This window comes from Melopsittacus undulatus, chromosome 3, assembly GCF_012275295.1.
Source record: "Melopsittacus undulatus isolate bMelUnd1 chromosome 3, bMelUnd1.mat.Z, whole genome shotgun sequence".
Classification (NCBI taxonomy): Eukaryota; Metazoa; Chordata; class Aves; order Psittaciformes; family Psittaculidae; genus Melopsittacus; species Melopsittacus undulatus.
In genome coordinates, this window is record NC_047529.1 from 44,667,219 (window position 1) to 44,688,647 (window position 21,429).

The following is a 21,429-nucleotide window of genomic DNA, read 5'->3' on the forward strand; positions in this document are numbered from 1 at the left end:
ATATTTGATTTTCCCATGCTTTTTTACTTGATAAATAGAACAGGGAAAAAATAAAAAAGGTGCTGAGCATGTAGTGTATTTCCTTTTGCAAAAACTCTTAAAATTTAGTATGTGGCCATCCATTCTTTGAAGTCAAGTTATGTAATTTGTTAGTCATTCGTTCTCTGTGAACAAATTTGCAAGCAAAACTGTTAGGGGCCAGGAGCAAGGGAACTGCCCTGTAACAGGATGCAGTGTGAAAGGCGTGTATCTCAAAGTGCTTCAGGAGTGGATACTCTGTTGTGAATAGAGTTACTCAGAAAGAAGTTTTTTAGAACAGGATTCGGAAGCTTTGAATTCTTCACTGAAGGGCAAAACAACCTTAAAATAAGATATGTAGTGATATTGTTGTAGCTGTGTTAGTCTAAGAATGTGACTGAAGGAAGACTGAGGGAGGTTTTATTAGGCCAGCTGTTGCAGATGAAGGAAAAAACCTAAATGTATCTCCAGGCACACAAAATCTTCTCTAAATGACATCATTGCTGCATATATTAGTGCGCAGAAAATGTTGCTTTATCTGTCACTTGGGCATTAGGTTACACAGAGGGGCTTATACAGTGGTATTACTGTTCCTGTGATGCACATGAGTTTGATGACTTTTATTGCCATATGTGTCTATGCAGAATAAGTATTAAGGAAGGCAGAGTATAGCTGCAGTTGTTGACTGTGCTGAATAACCAGAAAGCTGGAACTGATTGCCTGCCTTGGTCATGCTGCAAATTTAGTGGCAATGTTTCCTAAGCTGGCTCAGTTATACTCTGTATTTTTCCTTGCATGGTGACAGCAAAGCAGGGGATTAACTGCTTTGAAAAACTGATCTGACTGGAAAATAAAGTTTTGATTTTGTTGAATATTTGTTTAGGCTGACAAATTCCCTGGTTCAGTGTGCAAACATTTGTGTTGATGGAACTGAGGTGGGCACAGAGTTGGGGAACTGGGGACAGAGGAAAGGCTGAGGACAGTGTTTTTACTAGAGCTGTTTAATTTTGCAGGCTGAGTTCAGCTGCATACCTAAGCACAAGAGTTATTACATGACTGTCTGGCAAAGTGCATCTGCAGTTCCTTAAAGTTAAGGATGCACTCTGGTTCTCCAGCAGCAGCTCAGTATGGTGCATGTACTGGTCAAAATTTCTGAGTTAGTTTTGTAAAAGGATCTTGTTGAATTAAGGCACAGGTATTTTTCTTTATATAATATAACTCTTGCTTTGCATAAGAAATAGAGTGCTTGCCCTCTTACAGTTGATAAAATATTCACTGTTTTAATGTAACTGGAAGTGGAATTTTGATAGCTGAGTGATTCTTGGGAAATGGTCCATTAGAGAAAGGCTTAAGCAGTGGAGGCTTGTTCACATCTTTATCACAGTTTTCATATCAGAAAAGGAAAAGCAAAACATTTGTTATAAATGACTACTTTTCATTCTTTGGAGTGAGGGAGAAAGTGTGCAGGCAACATGCATTTAAAGAAGTGCTGATATTTTGAGCTTGTCTCGATATTCCAGAAAACAAATATGCTGTAGCAAGGGAGACTGTTTAAGACCTATGTTTTGGTACAGAAATGAGATTAATTAGATTAAATGTAGTGAAAACAGACCAACTCAATGTCTGCAAGAAGGATATTGCTGCTACAGGTAAACTTCTTGTGAACAAGCACAACTGAAAAAAAGGACAGTGTGTCACCAGAAAAGAATAAGTTTCCATTGTCTGCAGCAGACTTCAGGAAAACACAGAACACTGACTAAAGCTGCTTCTGTGCACCGTATCAAGCCTTGACACATTTTCTTTGGAGATGCAGTATCAGAAAGATCCTCGCCCTGATTGAAAATGACTGCAGAAGATAACAATGGCTTATGTGCAATTTGAGCTGTTGAGTTTTCTGGGTCAACAACAGAAAAATAGTGATGGGAATAATAGGCAAGTCAAATTTTCTGCATGAATGGCTTGATTTTCAGTGATTACAATGAAGGCTGATTCTTGCCATGCCTATTTATCCAGTCATTGATCAATAAAGATGTAGTTTGCATTGGCAAGAAGTGTTGTCTTTACAGGGTTTGCTACGCAGACATTGCAGTGTGTGTCAGTGTATGAGAAATCTTACACCTTATTGTGAGAGCTTCTGAAAAGTCTGTCTTCCTTGCTGGTGCTAGAATGATTTGGAAAGAGTATACAAGTTGAAAAACAAGTCAGTTTTAAGGAAAGCTTTCATGTGTATTGAGGTGTCATCATTTACCTGACTGCATGAAGGTTTTTAATTCTTAAGATTTAGTTAAAACTTCTGGTATTTAAGGTACAACATAATGTGTTTACATCATGGTGAGTGAAAACTACTTTGTGAACTGAAGAATCTGGTTTACAATAATATGAGTAGTTTGTGTTCTCTGTAAATTTTTTGTTAATTAGTTTGCACTGCTTTTCTGTACTACTAGAGGGGTATAAATGTACTTGTTGACAGAGGTTACTGAGTTAGAGCATGGTTAATACTCAGCTAGGATTTACAAAACATGGTAGAGTTTGTGGGAGCATGTGTCAAGCTCAGACATGTAGTGATCATCCATATAGACAATGGAAAAACTGCTTTTACCAGAAGGCGTGTTTTGCATATTTAATAATACAGTTCTGACCATGTTAGTATGTGAACCAGTAAAACCAACCAGGAATAGTAAGTTGTAAAGTTAACTGCTAAATGGGAATGGATGGCCTAAGTATGCCAGTCCCTTTTGTTAACCTTGAGTTGCCTCTGCACCTTATTTCAGAATAAAATGGTGGACTGGTAACAACAAAATCTATGCTGAAAATCTACATTGTAAAGGGTTTTCCTGGCAGTTCAGCTCCTTTCTGCCCAATTCTGCATCAATGCCTAAAAAGCCAAACAGCAGAAGACCAGGAGTCCCACGATTTTGCATCCATAACCTACACCTCAGCATGTATGTGTAACTATGCTTCATGAAAAATAAGTTGTCAAATATTCAGCACATGCAGATAATCTGTGCAAAACCAGAATTAAGGGAAAGGTTTTTTGGAAAGGAGGTCTTGGGGCTGGATTCAGAGACAAGGGAGCTAGTAGAGAAGAGGGCAATCTCTTATGAACTTTGTACTGATGTAGAACATAGAAGAAAAAATTCCCAGATTTCTGTGTCCACTGTTGAATCCATTCAGGCTTAACTTTACTTTCAATTTCTTTATTTCCTCCATCCAGCAGCACAGGGGGACAGGAAATGGGGGTTGTGATCAGTTCCTTACACCTTGTGTCTGCTCCTGCTTCCCTCTCAGGGGAGGACTCGTCACTCTTCTGCTCAAGTGTGGGGTTCCTCTCATGGGAGACAATCCCTGTGAAGTTCTCCAATGTGAGTCCTCCCCATGGGCTGCAGTGCATCAGGAACAGGCTGCTCCAGTGTGGGTCCCTTGTGGGGTCCCAAGTCCTGCAGCAAACCTGCTCCATCATGGGCTCCTTTCTCCATGGGGCCACAGGTCCTGCAAGGAGCCTGCTCCATCAGTCTTCCCACAGGATCACAGCCTCCTTTGGGCATCCCCCTGCTCTGGCAGGGGGTCCTTCGTGGGCTGAAGGTGGAGACCTGCTCCCCGATGGGCCTCCATGGACTGAGGGTCACAGCCTGCCCCACCTCCATGGGCTGCAGGGGGATCTCTGCTCTAGTGCCTGGAGCAGCTGCTACCCTCCTTCTGCACTGACCCTGGTGTCTGCAGGGCTGTTTCTCTGACATATTCTCACTTCTGTCTTTAGCTGAAGTTGCTGCCTTTTTTTCCCCCTTCTTAACTGTGTGGACCCAGAGGCTGTGCAGCTGTTGCTGATGGAATTGGCCTTGGCCAGCATTGGGTCCATTTTGTGGCTGGCTGGAGTTGGCTCTATCAGACACAGGGAAAGCTTCTAGCAGCTTCTCACAGAAGCCACCCCTGTAGTCCCCCCTGCTACCTAAACCTTGCCCTGTAAAGCCAGTACAGTGGGCCTTCACATGAGATGGAAGTAAATTGCGGAACTCTGTCCAGGTACAGTTGATGGAAAATGGGATTGCACAATTTCATGAGAAGTAAGTCCTCCAATGGCTGGTCCAGTATAAACCCACTGATTTTGGCTTTTCAAGCCCCAAGCCTCAGATTGCATAGGCTGACAAGACTATGCCAGGAAGGCATAGTGTACTACACAAACTGTACTACTTTATGCTGTTCAGATGTCTGTCCTTGACTATTGCTGAAGATGGGACCTTGGGCTAAAATGACTTCTGGTTTGACCCTGGGAGTCTCCACTACATTCTGGAAAGTGTTTGAAGAGAGGTGGGAGGAACTGGGGTGAATTGTCAGGAGAAGTGTGCTATGCATTGGCTGTTACTTTTCAGGTACAAAAAAAGGTAGCTTTAAAGAGAAAAAGAATGGAGCTAACAGTGGAGCTCCAGATGGCTCAAGGGTGATGTTCTTAGTGGTGTCTAATTAGAAAGAGATCCAAACTGAATTGTTGAGGCTTATGCAAGTATCTGCAGAGGCAGGAAGCGATTGGGAAATTCATGGGTCTCCAGTCATATACAGGTGACTTCTCTTTTCATGAGACTCTTACGACTGTTTGCATTGGCAGCATTGTGGGTTCCCATGCTCAGCTATCCCTGACTACCTGCTTTTGAAGGCAGAGTTGAGATCCTGTCTGTAGAGGTTGTATAGGCAAGAGATTGTGGTGGTTCCTTTGGGTTCACTGTAGTCCAAATAAGTATGTGCATAGAAAACATGGCCAGGGATCTATATTGCCCTTATTTTCTAATGAAGAAAGTCTCTGGCAATATTTTTATATATCTAAATAATTCTGTGATCTCAGAAAAGTTATGTGGCTTTGTCATCACAGACTCTGAATGCATTCCAGAAAATGGAAGAAAAGCAATATGAAAACAAACCTCCTTCTTTCACTCCCTCTTAATAGGAAACTTAAATATTTCCTGAATGCTTTATTTGCAGTGGATGAGTTTCAAAGGTGACTTGGCTTTAGAATTTAAAAACAGAATTTAGAATTTTGCTCCAGTTGCAGCAATTGATGTGATGAGGGTGGTACTAATACTGCCAGATCTCTGGCATAGACAGGCTAAGCCACATTTTGTCCTAGTATGATTTCCCTGTGTTTTAAGTTGGAATAAAAACTGCAGCTGCTTTAATCTGCAGTAATAGTGGCTTTTTCTGTGTTTATTTTATGGACAACAAAGTGGGTAATAATGATGGCCAATAGTGCCTTGAAAGCAGGATGTGCTGAAGCCTGTAAGTTTGTGTGTTTGTGTATAGTCAACAAGGGAGAACTAAAAGGATGAAATTAATTTCCTGTTCAGTTACGTAAAAGTTTTAAGTCTGAGATTGCTCTGATTTTTTTGTGTAGTTTCATAGACTGGATCTGCTGTCAAGAAAGGTTTCTTTGTAGTATTACAAAACAGCTGACAGCTGTAAATGTATAATTCATGGGAATATAGTTTCTTTGGGTATGGTAGACAGTGCTAATGTCATGTGCATGACAAAGGGTCCATGGATGGTTCTTAGAGGCCAGTCTTGGGCAGAAGCTGGAAGGAGCCTGCACTTGTGTTTAAGCATCTGGGATGGTATCTGCTGGATAGCTGTGAGAAGGCCTGTGATTAAAGAGATGATTTAGTTTTAGAAACATGAAGCCGTTTTGTTTTCCTACCCAGCATGCAGTGTCTCAGATAAACCACAGAGCATTTGAGTGCTGTCTTGCAATTGGCTGCTCTATGAGCACTCTGCTGACAATGAAAATAACAGTATAAGCCAACAAATTGGTTGTTTTACTTTAGGTGTGCTGAACAGAGAATTAAATGACTGAATTATGACCTATATCTGAGAAGACATTGGAAAGGCCAGTTGGCAGGAAACTGGGTGCTTGCTTGTGGAAGGGGAGGGTTGCCCGGCATTGGCAGTGTCTGTCTCTCTGGGTGGGTGGGAGATGGTGTTTTTCCTCAGGGGGGGATCTGGGAGTGCTGGTGAGAGAAGAAGGGCTGAAGTGATAAAAGGGACAAGCAGGAAGGTACCATGACTCCTTTGGTTGTGAAGTAGAAAGACACAGGGAATGGCATGGTGAGGGGGCAGAGGAGAAGGACCGCACTCTTCCTCATAACTTGTGGTAAATCAGTATCTATTCTGTCCCGGCCATGACTGTTTCTGCTTGTGTTTCTTATAGTTGGGTTTCTACTACTCTTATGATTGTGGAGTAAAACCAGACTGGAGAAAAACCTTTGGATTTAGCTGGAGAAATTATTTTTATCATGAATTGTTCTAGTTTTCAGGAGAATATCCCTACACTCTGCATTGTGGACAAAAGCTAGAAATTGTTAGTGATTGCAAACTGTGGTAAAAGGTGGCTTTAGCTGCAAAAATATCTGTGCCTATCACCTTTCTCCTGTTCTCTAGAGCTGAGGTGCCCTGCCTCTTGACTGAACCCTCAGGTGATAAATTCTGGTCCATGTCAGATTGTTTCTTCTGTCCCTTGATGCCTTTCCTTATAGGCAGCACTGCTACCCTGCCTCTCTTTACCTCCCTTTATAATCTCTTAGTGCTTTTAGCCACCAAAATTGCAAAAAATGACTGAAAGACTAAGGGGTGGTGGAAATGGGGAGAAGGGTAATGGGTGGCTGTGGAGAGAAGTGTATGTAGTGCTGGCAGGGAGGAAGGGTTTAGAAAGCTTTGTGGAGCAAGTTTATATCCCTTTGCTGCAGGCCTGTTGGCTTCATTTAGCTTTGGATGTCAGCCTGTGTACTGCTGTCCACTAGCAATCCCTGTTGCATGCATTTGAGTGCTGTATTGCCCCTCCTTCTATCGTGTGGCCCAAATTTAGCCATAACAGCAGTGGCTCACACTATGTATTTTTGGCTACTTGCATAACTACCAGTGCTAATTTGAGTGCTAATTTTAGGATAATAGATGAGGACTATAATACATTTAAAGAAGGCTCTGAACCTGACAGATTTGCAGGCCTTCTTTTACAAAGAAAAAAGTATTTTTTGCTCCCTGGACAGTTTCAACCTTGGTATTTATGCTTCTTTTTTTTTTTGAGACACTAAAATAGTATGTGTTTTGGATAGGAAAAAAATATGGGAGGGCATGGAAGAATATTATTTTTTACTTCACTGATGCGAGTTTTTTGAAATAGACTCCATAGGAGAAAAAATTCCATTTACCACTGCAAAGAATATGCTTTCCTGTAAACATTTCCTAAGCATGGGTATGTGAACACAGCTGCCAAAGAGAGACGTGCCATCCTTTCAGTAAATCAGTCTGTAGTGTTTCCAGCTACATTTTTATTTTTTCACACAAGACTAAGAAGGAATGAGGACATAGGTAGAAAAGGTTAAGCGAGAAGGTCTATTTGTAGTGATACCTGCCACATGAGCTAGCATATAGTCAAGACCTGTGTTTGTGTGAATTAGAGACTGAAGTACTGCTGTACTGATTTCTGTTAGCATAAGCTCTGGCTCACTGTGCCAAGCCATACAGTCATTTTTCTGGAACCTCTGTCCTTTTTGGGGAGTGGAAGATAAAACATTTAAGTGTGCCGTGTTTACGTTTAGCAAACAACACCCTATTCACATACAAGAATTGCTGATGGTGCTTCTTTGTAGGTTAGTGTTACATCCTATATGTATACTTACGGATTCAACCTTTGTTCTACATAAGCGTTTTGGCTCCCTGCCATGGAGATTTGCTATCTTGTGCAAACAATGCTTGAAGGGTACCCCACTGTACTTTGTACCTAGCAAATATAACCCTGCTGATGGCCCAACCAGGGGTCTCCCCCCTGATTGGACAACTGTTCCTTACACACCTCTCTTGAAGCCCTTAAAAGTACCACTTCGACTCTGTGGTCGTTAAGATTACACACCTCTCCTTACGGAGCTGCTCGCCAAGGTATTCTTACGATTTCCTTGCTGTTGCTGTTTGCTGTACCTTTGGTATGTACCTCTGTTTATGATTCAATTTTATATATGGATATTAATGCACAAAGAGCTTTGTCAAATATGTTTGATTTGCCTATTGATTTCTTTCCATCAATAGAAGATTTAATTAGGTATACTAAGGATGCTATTGAACCATTTACTAAAGAAGGATCTCTAAAGAAACATGTGGTTTTGGCTACTCATTTTTTAGATTTAGTGGAGGGTTTCTGGGCCACTACAAGAGGAATGCGTGATGTTGCTGCTGCTTTAAGACCATTAGTTCCTGCAGAATTAGAACCTATTCCAGAAGGTAATTACACTACAAAATCAGAACTAGAGGAACTCCCTGTTGATGGTCTTTTTAATTATCAGGAAGAGCTCATTAGAAATAGAGATCCAAATTATCCACTAGTAGGCAGGGTATACACACATTTGATAGTTTATGCTAAATTAAATGAACAGTCACTAGATAATGCTAGGAGACTCCTGTGGTGGCATTCTAACTGCCTAATTTGGGGAGAACCTAACGTGACTGATTATATCTCCCGTTTGAGAACCTGGTTGTCTACCCCTGAAAAATATAGGGGTAGAGATGCCCCAACCATTGAAGCAAGCACTAGGCCTATTCGGGTGGCAAGAGCAGGCCAAAAAGGTTCTCAAGGAATTAGAAAATCTTGTGGACTTGAGTTCAGAAGAAGAAAAGATAAAACTTCAGTTAGTTATGGGAGAAAAAGATCTAAATCCCGCTCTAGACGACCTTCTTCTGAGGGGAGGGGATCCAATCAATGTGTGGGCTCCCCTAGCCCACTTCCTAGCTTGTCTAGGGGAGGATCCCCCCATTCCAGGAGGTAAGGGAGAAGGACTTCAGAAACTGGGTACCCTATCGGGATTATATCACATGGCAGGGTGTGAATTTAATCCTGATTGGAAAATTCCTGATACAGCTGAAACGCATATATCAGAGAACATAGGGGAAGAAATCCCCTCGAGAAATTGGAAATATTTGTTACCAGCCAAATTTTGGCCCAAGGGCGTTTCCTATGTCCCAAAACACATGGGCATCAAAAATAAGTACCCAGAGCATATGCAAAGGCATACTGCAATTGTGAAGTTATATTTGGAAAAGCTCTTTGATCATGGTATCCTGTATAGAAGAGAATCTAAACATGTCATATCATTTAAAGGCAAACCCTATTCTTGGGAATCTAAATACCTTGTCAATCAACATCATGGGACAAGGACGCTCAATGGCAGATATGAGAGCAGAAGGGGCAGAATTGCTCCTACAACAAACACTAGGAAGATTAACTCCACGGGGGGCGCCATTATCCCCCTCTCTTCCACAAACCACAGACCAGGTGATTGCTCATGTGACCGCCATGGAGGAAGTAAACAATATGTGGGCTCAGGGTGTCTGGCTGGAAGGAGCTGGTCGTTATCTAGGGCTTACCAATCTGGACCCACATGCGCCGGAGCAGCCTACATGGAACCCGGAAGAGGATGCACGCATCAAAGCCAGATGCTTTGGAGGAGCAGAAACTCAGAGTCCAGGCCGCAGCAGTGGAGGACATGCAAAGGCTTCGCCCCTGCAGGGAACATTCCGTCAGTTCGGGGGCAAGTACCATTTTCCCTCCAGGTCTTTCGGACGTGTGGGTGCAGACTCCCAAAGGAGGGCCTGCTACCGACACATCTCCTATACCAAACTCTGCAGCAGAGACTCTCCATCCTATAGCTCCTCCTGGGAGAATCAAGAGGATGTCCTCTATATTCGGACAAATACTACTTTTCCTAATTGGGTTACTGGTTGGGTTTTTCTTGTTGACAAGAATAGTTGAGATACTGAAAAAGCTAGACTGGTGGCGGACTTCTCTCAGTTTTCCAGGGGGACAAACAAGGTGTCTTTTCCAAAATACTGGTGCCCAAACCTCACCACACTACGCAGGATTTTGCCCCTGGGGATGCCCAGGATTTCTCTGGATGTGTCTCAGGCATTTTATCATCTTCCTCTTAATCCTGCTAGTGGGAGTCGGCTTGCTATATCTGACGGAGAACGCGTCTACTATTTTCGAAAAGCTGCAATGGGAGTCGGTATCAGTCCTTTTTTCCTCCATCTCTTTCTACTGCTCTCGCAGCAGAAATCAGTAGTCGCTTTAATATTTGGGCTTTTGCTTATATGGATGACTTCCTCCTCTGTCACCCAAACTCTTGTTACCTTAACACAGTTAGCCACTCTGTGTGCCGTTTTCTTGAAGAATTAGGAGTCACTATCAACGTGGATAAATCTACACCATCACCGACCAGAGACATTAATTTCCTGGGCTACCACATCATCGAGGACTATCTCCAGATTCCTGAGACAATGTGGGACAAATTAAGGACTGTAATTGAAAAGATAAAAATCGGAGAACAATATGACTTTAAAATTGTGCAGAGATTTGTGGGTCATTTAAATTGGGTATTGCCTTTTACCAGGGGTTGTGTAGAATTGTTACTATCTATGTATCAAGCAATTACTGCCAAACAAAACTTCTCCTTCAGCAAAACTTATGTCTTATACAAGGTGACAATGGGGGTCTGTAGGCTGGTTCTGGACCCCCATGCACCAAGACCCTTACCAAGGGTTGCAACAGATGCTATGTTGACACATGGCGCAATATTCCATATCAACGGTGGGTGTGCCGTGTTTACGTTTAGCAAACAATACCCTATTCACATACAAGAATCGCTGGTGGTGCTTCTTTGTAGGTTAATGTTACATCCTATATGTATACTTACGGATTCAACCTTTGTTCTACATAAGCGTTTTGGCTCCCTGCCATGGAGATTTGCTATCTTGTGCGAACAATGCTTGAAGGGTACCCCACTGTACTTTGTACCTAGCAAATATAACCCTGCTGATGGCCCAACCAGGGGTCTCCCCCCTGATTGGACAACTGTTCCTTACACACCTCTCTTGAAGCCCTTAAAAGTACCACTTCGACTCTGTGGTCGTTAAGATTACACACCTCTCCTTACGGAGCTGCTCGCCAAGGTATTCTTACGATTTCCTTGCTGTTGCTGTTTGCTGTACCTTTGGTATGTACCTCTGTTTATGATTCAATTTTATATATGGATATTAATGCACAAAGAGCTTTGTCAAATATGTTTGATTTGCCTATTGATTTCTTTCCATCAATAGAAGATTTAATTAGGTATACTAAGGATGCTATTGAACCATTTACTAAAGAAGGATCTCTAAAGAAACATGTGGTTTTGGCTACTCATTTTTTAGATTTAGTGGAGGGTTTCTGGGCCACTACAAGAGGAATGCGTGATGTTGCTGCTGCTTTAAGACCATTAGTTCCTGCAGAATTAGAACCTATTCCAGAAGGTAATTACACTACAAAATCAGAACTAGAGGAACTCCCTGTTGATGGTCTTTTTAATTATCAGGAAGAGCTCATTAGAAATAGAGATCCAAATTATCCACTAGTAGGCAGGGTATACACACATTTGATAGTTTATGCTAACCATGATATGATGGTTATGCAATCTTTATGATGGTTTATGCTTATTCCCATATGTATAGCTTTAACTAATCAAGTGGACAGAAGAATATAGTAAATTTCAGCAATTCAGCATTGGTATTGTCCTGGTTTCGGCTGGAGTATAGTTATTGTTCTTCCTAGCAGCTGGTACAGTGCTGTGTTTTGGCTTTAGTCTGAGAACAATGCTGATAACAAATCAATGTTTTAGCTGTTGCTCAGTAATGCTTACTCTGATCAATATCTTTTCAGTCTGTCATGCTCTGCCAGTGAGGAGGGGCATGAAAAGCCGTGAGGAAGCAGAGACAGGACACCTGACTGAAACTACCTAGAGGGATATTCCATACCACAGAATGTCATGCCCAGTATATAAACTGGGGGCAGTTACCTGGAAGACCCACATTGCTCCTCAGGTCAGGCTGGGTATCGGTTGGCAGGTGGGGAGCAATTGTGTTGTGCATCACTTGTGTTTATCAGGGTTTTTTCCTCTTTTAGTTTTGTTGTGTGCAGTTCTGGTGTCCTCAACATAAAAAGGACATGGAACTGTTAGAACAAGTCCAGAGGAGGACCATGAGGATGATCAGGGGGCTGGAGCATCTCCCGTATGAAGACAGGCTGAGAAAGTTGGGGCTGTTCAGCCTGGAGAAGAGAAGGCTGCATGGAGACCTCACAGCAGCCTTCCAGTATCTGAAGGGGGCCTATAGGGATGCTGGGGAGGGACTATTCATTAGGGACTGTAGTGATAGGACAGGGGGTAATGGATTAGAACTTCGACAGGGGAGGTTTAGATTGGATATAAGGAAGAAATTCTTTACTGTTAGGGTGGTGAGGTACTGGAATGGTTTGCCCAGGGAGGTAGTGAATGCTCCATCTGTGGTGGTGTTCAAGACCAGGTTGGATGAAGCCTTGGGTGATATGGTTTAGTGTGAGGTGTCCCTGCCCATGGTAGGGGTGTTGTAACTAGATGATCTTAAGTTCCTTTCCAATGCTAACTAATCTCTGATTCTGTGATTCTATGATTCTATATTTTCTCCCCTTGTTATTTCCCTTATCATCATCATCATCAGTAGTAGTATATTATTGTTATTGTAAGTTATTAGACTGTTCTCACCCTGTGGGATTTACATTCTTTTGATTCTCCTCCTCAATCCTGCTCAGGAGGGGGAAAGAGCAGGGAGTGAGTGAGCGGCTGTGTGATGCTGCATTACTAGCTGGGCTTAAGTCATGATGGGCACAAAGGAAAGATTTTGCCTACAGCTCTTGCTTGAGCACACCCGAAGCCATCTCTGTGCATTGCTGAGCAGAGCTCCAGGGAATTGATTGCACCTTGGTAGTCTCTGAGAACATGGGAAAATCTTGCATGACAGAGAAGTTCACCACAATGCCAAAGAGTTTCGGATCTGCCCAGGCTGCTCAGTTCCTAATAAAATAATTATGCAGTGACATGAATTTGAACATTACCTCATGCCCTGGAGGCTCTTTTATGATTTTCACTGGCTGGGAATGAGCCGGTGCTCTGAGCTTTAAAATCAAGGCAGCCAGGGAGACTATAGCTCCCTAACACTGCTTCAGAAGGTAAATACTTTCTGAGTTGCACAAAGGCGAAGCTACTGTGATTTATATCTCCCTTCTTACTAACCACTTCCCCCTCTGCATCATGACTGTATCTGGCTCAGACATGATGTTACATCTCCCAGGCTTGGGAACATGGAAGAAACCCAGGATTACCACCCTAACATTTCTGTAGTTTGCCTGCTAGTTGCTCTCAAAACAGGTGGAGACAATCAGGCACTGCCCTGCTGAGAAATCTGCCAAGTACCTGCCATGTTATGTGAAAGGTTGCTTTGGAAGCCATTAGATGCTGCATAGAGCAATGTGTGGATGTCCTCTCCTCCCCACTGCAAGGGCTAGGTGCTCTGCCCTTGCACTGCGTGTATACTAGCGTGTTTGCCTTGGTGTAGGTAAAGATGGGAATAGAAGCCCCATCATGTGCATCAAAAGAAGTGTGACCAGCAGGTCAAAGGGGGTGATCCTGCCCCTCTACTCTGCTCTCCTGAGACCTCACTTGGAGTATTGTGTGCAGTTCTGGTGTCCTCAACATAAAAAGGACATGGAACTGTTGAAATAAATCCAGAGGAGGGCCACGAGGATGATCAGGGGACTGGAGCACCTCCCATATGAAGACAGGCTGAGAAAGTTGGGGCTGTTCAGCTTGGAGAAGAGAAGGCTGCATGGAGGCCTCATAGCAGCCTTCCAGTATCTGAAGGGGGCCTAGAGGGATGCTGGGGAGGGACTATTCATTAGGGACTGTAGTGATAGGACAAGGGGTAACAGGTTGAAATTTAAACACCAGAGGTTTAGACTGGATCTAAGGAAGAAATTCTTTACTGTTAGGATGGTGAGGTACTGGAATGGGTTGCCCAGGGAGGTTGTGAATGCTCCATCCCTGGCAGTGTTCAAGGCCAGGTTGGATGAAGCCTTGGGTGATATGGTTTAGTGTGAGGTGTCCCTGCCCATGGCAGGGGGGTTGGAACTAGATGATCTTAAGGTCCTTTCCAATCCTAACTATTCTATGATTCTATGATTCTATGTGGGCTATGGTATGAATATCAGATTTGTGTTTAGTGTTTCCCAGTGTACTGAAGTCACTGCTATCGCTATTGCTGCAGTTAGCTGTGTTGGATAGATTCAGGATATTGTAGCAATACTTACCATGTGCATATCTGCTTAGACACAAAATAAATAAAACTAAGTTCCTGTTTCTTTCAGCAGTGATGAAGTTTTTTTTCCTGGTGACTCAGTCTCATGGCTTGTGATCATACAGAGCCCAGGTTCAGCACAGCCTTATTTTACAGAGGGATTGGAACTAGAGAAGGGTTAGGCTTTTATTATACAGTTGAGAGAAATTTCCGGAGGTAGTTTTGTGTCATCGTTGTTGATAGTTGCCCTACACCCAGCCTCTTTTACAAGTGAAATATCATAATCTCTTACAAAAAAAACAAAACAAAACAACAAACTTCCTAGTGAACAGTAACTCTGTCTCTCCTGAGAAGTTGTCCTGTAACCCTGTGTGCTAAGCAAGCTTGGCTGAGTGTGGGTCTCCTTCCCAACATGCAGTGAGGCAGGGTGCCCTCTCTGCTGCCTACTGAGAAAAGTGTGTGTTTTGCCTGAGAGTCCTGTTTGGAAAACCTGAAAGGCTGGTGGTGTTGCTCAGTCAATGACTACATGGACTGCATCTCGAGTGGAGAGAGGGATGATAGGAAAAAGCTTGTGGTTTTAGCGGTAGCATAAACATGTTGTGGAAAGAACTGTGTTGCTTAGGGCTGATGCCACCCATCCCCATAAGGCTTTTGAATACAAGAATGAAGTACTGGAGTGTGCTACCCACAGACTTCATTTGTCGGATGTGAGTCATTTGGTTTAACCCAAGTTATAATTTGAATAGATGGTACATTCTGGATGGGATTTTTAAGTTAGTGCTCTAGCAGTGGCCAGGACAACCCATGTTCAGTCTGTAGAGACTTCTGTTTGTCACTGCCAGAGGAAAGAAATCTTTGACTTTTAAAATTAATATTTATTGGACTTCAAAGGTCAGTGACTGCTTCATCTTGAAATGCTTTTATGTCCAGAATCACGAAGGACATAAATTATTTTTTTTCTTACTCCATGAAACAAATGAGAAGGTACATGTAGGTATAAGATAGGTATAAACCCACTGCTCTTTGGGAGATATAAAAAGGTGTGACTTAATACAATTAACAAAAGCAGACATGGGTCAATTTGAATCAGCAGTGTGCCCTGGCAGCCAAGAGGGATAACCACATCCTGGGGTGCATCAAACACAGTATAGCCACCTGATCAAGAGCGTGGTTGTCCTGATGTATTTACATTGGTACAGCCTCACCTTGAGTACTGTGTGCAGTTCTGGGCTGCAAAATTTAAGAGGATGTGGAGGTACCCCCTGATGTATCCAGAGGAGGGCAACAAAGCTGGTGACAGGTCTGGAAAGGAAGTCCTAGGAGGAGCAACTGAGGACTTTGGGTTTGTTTGGTTTGGAGAGGAGGCTGAGGGGTGATCTCAGCTCTCTACATCTTCTGAGGAGGGGAAGTGGAGAGGGAGGTGCTAATCTGTTCTCCCTCATACTCAGTGATAGGATACATAGGAATGATTCAAAGCTGCAGCAGGGGAGTTTCAGAATGGATATTAGGAAGCTCTTCTTTAACGAGAGGGCAGTCAAACACTGGAACAGCCTTCTTAGAGAGGTGGTCAATGCCCCAAGGCTGTCAGTCTTGAAGAGGCATTTGAGAACTGCCCTTTGTAACGGGCTTTAACTTCCAGTCAGCTCTGAAGCTGTCAGGCAGTTGGACTAGATGGTCATTATAGGTCCCTTCCAACTGAAATAGTCTGTTCTGTTCTGTTCTACTCTACGTTTCTCTATTCTATGCGACTTTATGCTACTCTACATTACATAATTAAATAAAAGCTGTGGCACTAATGGCTCCATGATGTAATGATACCCAGCATCTTAACAGCACATTTATTTGGATTCTATAAATATCTGCTGACTCATTATCTAAAATAGTTAAAATATTAAGTTCTGTTAACCTACATACATTAATATATTGGTAACATATTCATATGGTGATGTAATGAAATGCGGATGGGTAATTCTGAGTGCTCCTTTGCTTAAGGGTGGTAAATCCTGTGCATGGTTTTGAAAATTTCAGCCATTATCTGATCCTGCAGAATAAATGGAAAACAATACTTCGTGTGGAATAGAGGACTGAATAGATGGTAAAGTTGTTTCAGTTTATGTGAGTGTAGAACAAAAATGTTCAAGTGGATAACCTGAACATCAGCTCCCATTAGACAGAAAAGTAATGTTGCTGTAGATTGGATTTCATACTTTTGCAACTCTTTACATGTTCCATCAACCGTGTAAGGAAGGAAGGGTTGGAGTGGTTGTTGGGGCTGAGGGTTGGTGCACAATGGAGAAGCATTGTAGAGATAATGGCTGAGCATAGACATACTGCCACGATGCTGACTTTGTTTCATAGCAGTGAAACCACCAGGTAGGAGGCTACTGCTAGAGGGAATGGCCAGGATTACTTTTTTGCCATTTTGCCTTTTTTTATAACATGGGGTTTAAAGTACTTCTCTCTTTTATTCATTCTATGAAAGTCATTAATCTTGATAGAAATGACTGCAAAAAGTAGTTGCCTACTAAACTGCAGAGGAGATTAATACAAAATATCCTGTTTCTCTTACATAGAATCATAGAGTCGTAGAATAGTTAGTGTTGGAAAGGACCTTAAGATCGTGTATTTCCAACTCCCCTGCCATGGGCAGGGACACCTCACACTAAACAATATCACACATGGCTTCATCCAACCTGGCCTTGAACACTGCCAGGGATGGAGCATTCACAACCTCCCTGGGCAACCCATTCCAGTACCTCACCACCCTAACAGTAAAGAATTTCTTCCTTAGATCCAGTCTAAACCTCTGGTGTTTAAATTTCAACCTGTTACCCCTTGTCCTATCACTACAGTCCCTAATGAAGAGACTCTCACCAGTGTCTTTATAGACCCCCTTCAGATACTGGAAGGCTGCTGTGAGGTCTCCATGCAGCCTTCTCTTCTCCAAGCTGAACAGCCCCAACTTTCTCAGCCTGTTTTTATATGGGAGGGGCTCCAGTCCACTGATCATCCTCGTGGCTCTCCTCTGGAGTTGTTCTAACAGTTCCATGTCCTTTTTATGTTGAGGACACCCAGAACTGCACACAATACTCCAAGTGAGGTCTCAGGAGAGCAGAGTAGAGGGGCAGGATCACCTCCTTTGACCTGCTGGTCACGCTTCTTTTGCTGCAGCCCAGGATATGGTTGGCTTTCTGAGCTGAAAGCTCACACTGAAGCTGGCTCATGTTCATTTTCTCATTGACCAACACCCCCAAGTCCATTTTCGCAGGGCTGCTCTCAGTCTCTTTTCTGCCCAACCTGTAGATGTGCCTGGGATTGCCCCAGCCCAGGTGTAGGACCTTGCACTTGTCATGGTTAAACTTCATGAGGTTGGCATCAGCCCACCTCACAAGCATGTCGAGATCCCTCTGAATGGCATTCCTTCCCTCCAGCGTATCAGCTGAACCACACAGCTTGGTGTCATCGGCAAACTTGCTGAGGGTGCACTCAATTCCACTGTCCATGTCACTGACAAAGATGTTGAACAAGACCAGTCCCAACACCAATCCCTGAGGGACACCACTCGTTACTGGTCTCCAGTTGGACATTGAGCCAGTGACCACAACTCTTTGCATGTGCCCGTCCAGCCAATTCTTTACTCACTGAGTGGTCCATCTATCAAATCGAGTGTTTACAAGTATGTAAAGGGTGGGTGTCAGGATGATGGAGCTAGGCTTTTTTCAGTGATATCCAGTGACAGGACAAGGGGCAATGGGTGTAAACTGGAACATAGGAGGTTCCACGTTAACATCAGGAAGAACTTCTTTACTGTAAGAGTGACAGAGCACTGGAACAGGTTGCCCAGGGGGGTTGTGGAGTCCCCTACGTTGGAGATATTCAAGGCCTGCCTGGACAAGTTCCTGTGTGATGTACTCTAGGTTTCCCTGCTCTTGCAGGGGGGTTGGACTAGATGATCTTTCGAGGTCCCTTCCAACCCTTGGGATTCTGTGATTCTGTGATGTCTCTCCATTTTAGAGACAAGGATGTCATGAGGGACAGTGTCGAACGCTTTGCACAAGTCCAGGTAGATGACGTCAGCTGCTCTACCCTGTCCATCAGTTCCATAGCCCCATGATAGAAGGCCACCAAATTTGTCAGGCAGGATTTCCCCTTAGTGAAGCCATGCTGACTGTCACCAAGCACCTTGTTGTTTTTCATATGCCTTAGCCTGCCTTCCAGGAGAATCTGCTCCCAGATTTTGCCAGGCACAGAGGTGAGACTGACTGGTCTGTAATTCCCCAGGTCATCCATTTTCCCCTTCTTGAAAATAGGGGTTATATTTTCCTTTTTCCAGTCGTTGGAAACTTCACCTGTCTGCCATGATTTTTCAAATATGATGGCCAGTGGCTTTGCAACTTCATTCGCCAGCTCCTTCAGGACCCGCGGATGGATTTCATCAGGTCCCATGGACTTGTGTACATTCAGGTTCTTAAGATGGTCTCGAACCAGATCCTCTCCTACAGTGGGCCCAAGGTCTTCAATCTTACAGTCCCTGTGTCTGCCTTCCAAGACGTGGGTGGTGTGGTCAGAACATTTGGTAGTGAAGACTGAGGCAAAGAAGTCATTCAGAACCTCAGCCTTCAAATCCTGTGTAGCCAGTTCTCCCGAAAGCTTCCAGAGGGGGCCTACATTGTCCCTACTCTGTTTTTTAGCCGCTACATACCTATAGAATCTCTTCCTGTTATCCTTAACATCCCTAGCCAGGTTTAATTCTAACTGGGCCTTAGCTTTCCTAATCTGGTCCCTAGTTTCACGGACAACATCCCTGTATTCATCCCAGGCAGCCTGTCCTTGCTTCCACCTTTTATAAGCCTCTTTTTTCCTGTGAATTTTCCTCAGCAGCTGCTTATCCATCCAAGGAGGTCTCCTGAGCCTCCTTATGCACTTTCTTCTAGTTGGGATGCAACACTCCTGAGCTTGTAGCAGGTGATCCTTGAATGTTAACCAAGAGTCTTGGGCCCCCTGCCATCTAGGGCTATATCCCATAGAACCTTACTAAGCAGGTTCCATGTGAAGGAGCTGCAAAATAAGCTTCTTTGCAGAGGCACGTGGATGTTTTTTTTTTGTAGGGCAGTGGTATTTAAGAGAGGAGTTGTTCTCAAGGACAGCAGTACCAAACCATACTGTCCTTGTTCAGGTAGTTCCCAGCAGGGACACCATTGGTACCCTCAGATCATTATTTAAGTGGAGCACTGCATTTCAGTTTTTCTGGTCTGTTCTGGTTCTTACCAGATTTGGGATGGTAGTGATTTTTAGGTTGTTGCTGAATCTAATAGCCTGGTCGTGGTGGAATTGTGTGTCTGACTGGGGTACCGGGATTCCCCCCAGCTTGTGTGCTTCTGGGCTTGTGGTGATGGATGTGTGACAGGCTGAGTACTCCTCTGGGATGGGGCTGGGTGTTCTGGGGACCCGCAACTGCCATCCTTCCTCCATGCTCCTTCCTGTATCTGTGGAGATGAGCTGCTTATCCCATAACCTAATGGTGGCTGATAGCAGCCTTAACAGGACTTGGGAGGAATAAATGTGGTGAATGAGATGCTGAATGAAATATAAACATAGTGTGCCAATACTGACTAATGCAGCAGTTGCTTCAGGCTATATATTTTTTAGTTTGCTGCCAAACACTGTCTGGGCCTTAATCAGTTGCATCAAGGGAATTTGGTTGTCCAAGAGTTTTACAGGCACATAGGAATGGGGGAGGATCACTGCTCTTCTAATTAACCTGTTAATATTGATGTTTTGCCAAGTTTTTATGAGGCTTCTGACAATGTGCTATTTCTTCTTTTTTATTCAGATTCCTTTGGGACTCTCGTTCTTCCAGTAGTAAGTATTTCTTTCCTCCTTCCTCAGAAAATGTTGACTCTATAACTTTTCATTAGTTGGTGTTGATAAGATGATGTATTTTGTGTGTGATCCTAGCTATTTTCACATTCTCAGATGAGTGTGTTTACTGACCAGTAAACCAAGGAGTTTTCAGATCAAGTGCTTTGCAGCTTCTTATAAGTAATTACAGGATTTTGGAGGTGACTTCTAGCATCAGCACATGCCATCATAGAACTTGAACACAGAACTTTGCTTTGTTTTTTCTTTTTGACTGGCTGGTACCTACATCTCTATTTCAGGCACACCATAAAGGCTAATTAGAGCTGAAAGAATTGTGCAGAGCGATGATTGAGAAATATTAAAAAAGAAATGTGTTTATACACAATCTTCCTAAGTATTTAGAAATGTACATTCAGTGGGAATACATAGTAAACTAACTAGTCAACAAAAACGTGAACTATTGAATGAGTCAAATATGTCAAATATGAATATCAGTATGAATCCTGAATTTATAATCCGTGATGTTCATTTTGACAACACGATCTAAAGAATTTTGTATTTTTCTTAGGAAAGAAGTTTTACTAAAGTATTTTCTTAAACACCTGTAACCCTAAGTATCCTTAAATCCTGTGGGTTTAAATTTCAATCTCAAATAAACTATATCTGATAAAATAATATGAAAATGTTGGATAGATAGATGGTTAATCAGTGACAATGAGCAGCTCACCATTATGAAGACTAGGTTGAAATGCATCTGTATGAACTGTAAATTAGCAAATATAGAAAATCCAGATTAAAAAAAGATTAAATTAACAAGTTCTTTAATATAATCTTACCAGGTCTTAAAAGTGTGTAAGCACCTAAGACTAGGTGAGGTGAATTCCTGCTTCTCTTGCCACTATCTGATGTGATGAAAACTGACTCATTTTTTAATAGTAAGAATTCTTTTCATTCGCGTAGTCATGGTAGATTTATGTTTTGACCAAAGTGTCGTTGGCTGGTAACAGAAGGTGGGTTTCAGTTTTTGGTTTCAGCTGTCATCTTTTCCAGAGGTAACAGTAGCTCCCTTGTCTGAGGTGCTTGTGATGGTGTGGTCAGGAGACGTACATGAGATGGCCTCTTTCTCTCTTGCATTAGGAGTGCCAAAATGGGGATAGTAATAACATTCACTTGGGGAATGTACTGACTAAGATAAAATATTTTCACAGCATGTTCCTACTACCTGCTGTTTAAAAGATGTCTTGTTCATAGTTGGGTTGAGTAACAGCCCCTTAGAGAAATAGTAGGTGGGGCTGGGTTAAATAGTTATTTACCATCATTGTAGCAGTGATGTTCTGAAAGTGTTGTATTAGTGCAGTTCCTGTTAGCATAGATGTGTGACCG

General features: G+C 42.9%; 1 protein-coding gene across 1 annotated transcript in view; it reads left to right on the forward strand.

Moving 5' to 3' along the window:
- The window catches only part of CD109 (CD109 molecule), an 86,845-nt gene that overhangs the window by 2,659 nt on the left and 62,757 nt on the right, over nucleotides 1–21,429 (forward strand). Inside the window, exon 3 of the mRNA XM_005153164.3 lies at nucleotides 20,018–20,046. Coding sequence (XP_005153221.2) covers nucleotides 20,018–20,046 — 29 coding nt within the window. The remainder of the gene's footprint in view (nucleotides 1–20,017; nucleotides 20,047–21,429) is intronic.